Below are 3,231 nucleotides of genomic sequence, written 5' to 3' on the forward strand. Positions count from 1 at the left end.
CCCCTGTTCCTGCCCCTGTTCCTCTCCCTGTTCCTCTCCCTGTTCCTCCCCGTTCCTGCCTATTTAATAACGGACCATTCTAAATCAAAACTCATTTTATATATCAGTAAAGACAAGATTCAATTGAGAATAGTCTGATGGGTGAAAATATGACCACTTGATGAGAGAACTGCATGCGCAACCTGAGGCAAGGAAACAAGCTTTTTTTGCAACATTCTCAAATCATCATCATAGTCCCATCATGCAGCTCATATATGTTTTGATTTCTAAGACATTCTAAGGTTTGTATCATTCACTACTAAAGTTTCAAATAACTCAAAATCTAGCATATAGGACATGTTTCAAATTATCACATTTACACTCAACATAGCCACTTCATACGCGCACTCGCTAAGTTTAATTATATTCTTCTTACTATAAAATCATATAACATAAAATAATGGCACGAGACTTATGAGCATATGTTGTCTGCTAAATGAACAAGCCTACAGCCTATGGCATGGAGCAAAACCAGATAACATACAGTAGGCCAACTGATATTCTGTTCATCTGAAATACATTTTCTTCATATATTTTTCTTAGACCTGCCTAAAATAAATAATGGATTTATTGTGATGGTGTATATTAAATTGATTTATTATACTTTTTTAAATGTAGATGTTGGAGGCCTGGAGATGCTAAACGTGTTTATGTTAATTACCGGTCAATTACCGTGAGACCGGGCAGTCTTTTGCATGGCAATAACTGGCTGACAAAATGTAATGACTGCCACAGACCTCCTCACACACTCACTCACACACAGTCACTCACACTCACACACTTTATTGATGTAAGGATTTACTAAATTCCTCTTTCACAAAAGTCTGTTAGGTCTCTTACCAATACCTGCTGTGACACTAGAACTCAACAACTTACCACATGAAAACAAAGTTTGAGGTCAACAGGTCAAATTAATCAAGAACAGGTGGTGGGAAAAATAAGTCAAATGAAGGTTACAGAGATAAAAAATGAATTTATAAGAATGCTTTATTATATAGAAATGTTTTGCCCAGTGAGAAATGAATATCCAACTAGTCAGTGACAACGGTGTGTAGTTTGGAGTTTGTAACAGCAACTACACTACTGGTCAAAAGTTTTCGAACACCTCATTAAAGGGTTTTTCTTAATGTTTATACATATTTCTATATATGTTTAGCTTTGTCATGTCTCCCACCTGAAACAGGTGCAAACGGCAATAACACAACAGTTGTGCAACCACAATAATTCTGACTTTAATGATGTAGATAAAACGTGTGTGCGTGTATGAAAGACAGAGTTGTTCTTTAGGATGAGAGGCCTATAATCTTATTACCTGATTTCACAGGATTTTAAAGTCAAACTGTTCTGTTTGATCAGAGTAGTTCTTTTTTGGGAGGAGGGGTCTCAAGAACTAATCCGAGTCCCTGACCCCTTTCAGCTTTATTCCGGCTTAGAGGATGGGAACATGTAGCGGCGACCTAATCACAAAGAATGGCAAGAAAGGCTTTCCTGCAAGACTCCAATTGTATTCATGACTGAGACTTAAGGCAATGCCAAGAACAAGATTGTGGGCATGTTTGAATACTTTAATACTTTCAAATGCATCCTCACCTTTTCCATCCATTCCTTCCTTGCTAGAATAACGTTGAAGAACTGTGGCCTAAAGGCTACAAGGGACTGACAAACTCTGGCCTAAAGGGCTACAAGGGACTGACAAACTCTGGCTAAGGGCTACAAGGACTGACAAGCTCTGGCTAAAGGCTACAAGGGACTGACAAACTCTGACCTAAAGGCTACAAGGGACTGACAAACTCTGGCCTAAAGGCTACAAGGGACTGACAAACTCTGGCCTAAAGGCTACAAGGGACTGACAAACTCTGGCCTAAAGGCTACAAGGGACTGACAAACTCTGACCTAAAGGCTACAAGGGACTGACAAACATCTAAAGTTTCAATCTGCATCTTCTTTGCTTAGGCACTTTTCTCATAATCAACTCCATAATAGCATTGCACGGGCACCTTCTCTACCCATGTCCCACGAGCTATGAGGACCACCATACTAACTTCAGAATCTGGTGAAAGGCAAAACCTCTACGGCCTCCCCCAAAAAACACACAAAAAATGTAACTCTCCTCTCTTTCTTTCAGTATGATTTATGGCTCTTTCTGTGTATTCCCACCTCTCCTTTCCTAATCCTCAAAATAAAAAGGTCTAGGGTTGGTTGGGGCTATAGCCTGTGCTGGGAGGAGGGAGGAGGTAGGTGGGGAGGATCTGTCCAATGATCTGGGCCTAGTCCCCCAGGGCTCTGGGAGCGGGGCACTCGGAGGCAGCCAGGCTGTGTTGACTCCACAAATTGAGTCAACAGAGAACTGCTGACCTTGCTCGCACACAGGTAACAATTCCCCAAACCCTCCTGCTGCAGCTCCACTTAAATCACTAGGTCTGTCTAGAGGAGGATAGAGGAGAGTGCAGGTATAGTACAGATAGGCTTTTCTATATTCTCTTTTTTCTATATTATACTTTACTGTATTATATTTGTATTTTTGGAGGTTAGGTCGGATGAAATGGGGGAGGGCGAAATACTAAATAAATCCAGAGACAAAATAGCTAGGCGAACACCGCTTGCACTTAACTAGCAGAAGTTAAAACCATGTACTTTTTTGAAAGAAACTAAACAAGATATAAAATACCCACTTGGACTGAATTGGGTTTAAAAATGGTAGTTCCTATTACTGCAGGTGGCAAGGCATGCATCTTCACCTGAGACACCAACTGTCTTCATGACTTTGCTTGAAATTTACCAGGCAAGAGTGACCAAGGATGCCAGAACAAAGCTTACACAAATTTAACTGGAGGACAAGCTAAGGTGCAAAACATCACAGACTGATGTTATTTACTGAGTCAAACATTTGAAACAAATCATATTTTTCCTTCAACAAATTTTTGCAGATATTTCAAATACTCAATGAATGATCTTTCTCTCTCTCTCTCCACACTGCGGCTCGCAAACGACAGGAGGCAAAAAAATACTAAACGAAAACATATAATGGGCCCATTTATTTTTTCGAGTGGCATAAAACTTCCTGCCCCTCGTTGAGTGCTTCCTCTTGCGGTCCTCTGGGGGGGGGGGGGGGGGGGSRSRGSRGGGKGGKGKKGGGGGGGGGTGAATGGTGACGGATCCCCAGAGTGCTCCTTAGCTCCTCCATGGCCTGCC

General features: G+C 41.3%; 1 protein-coding gene across 1 annotated transcript in view; it reads right to left on the minus strand.

Annotated features, from left to right (window-relative positions):
* dennd1a (DENN/MADD domain containing 1A) overlaps positions 1-1,638 on the minus strand; it is a 132,931-nt gene extending 131,293 nt beyond the window's left edge. The window contains exon 1 of the mRNA XM_070439563.1: positions 1,630-1,638. Coding sequence (XP_070295664.1) covers positions 1,630-1,638 — 9 coding nt within the window. The remainder of the gene's footprint in view (positions 1-1,629) is intronic.
* Positions 1,639-3,231: the final 1,593 nt, after the last annotated feature.

This window comes from Salvelinus sp. IW2-2015, linkage group LG4q.1:29, assembly GCF_002910315.2.
Source record: "Salvelinus sp. IW2-2015 linkage group LG4q.1:29, ASM291031v2, whole genome shotgun sequence".
Taxonomy (NCBI): Eukaryota; Metazoa; Chordata; class Actinopteri; order Salmoniformes; family Salmonidae; genus Salvelinus; species Salvelinus sp. IW2-2015.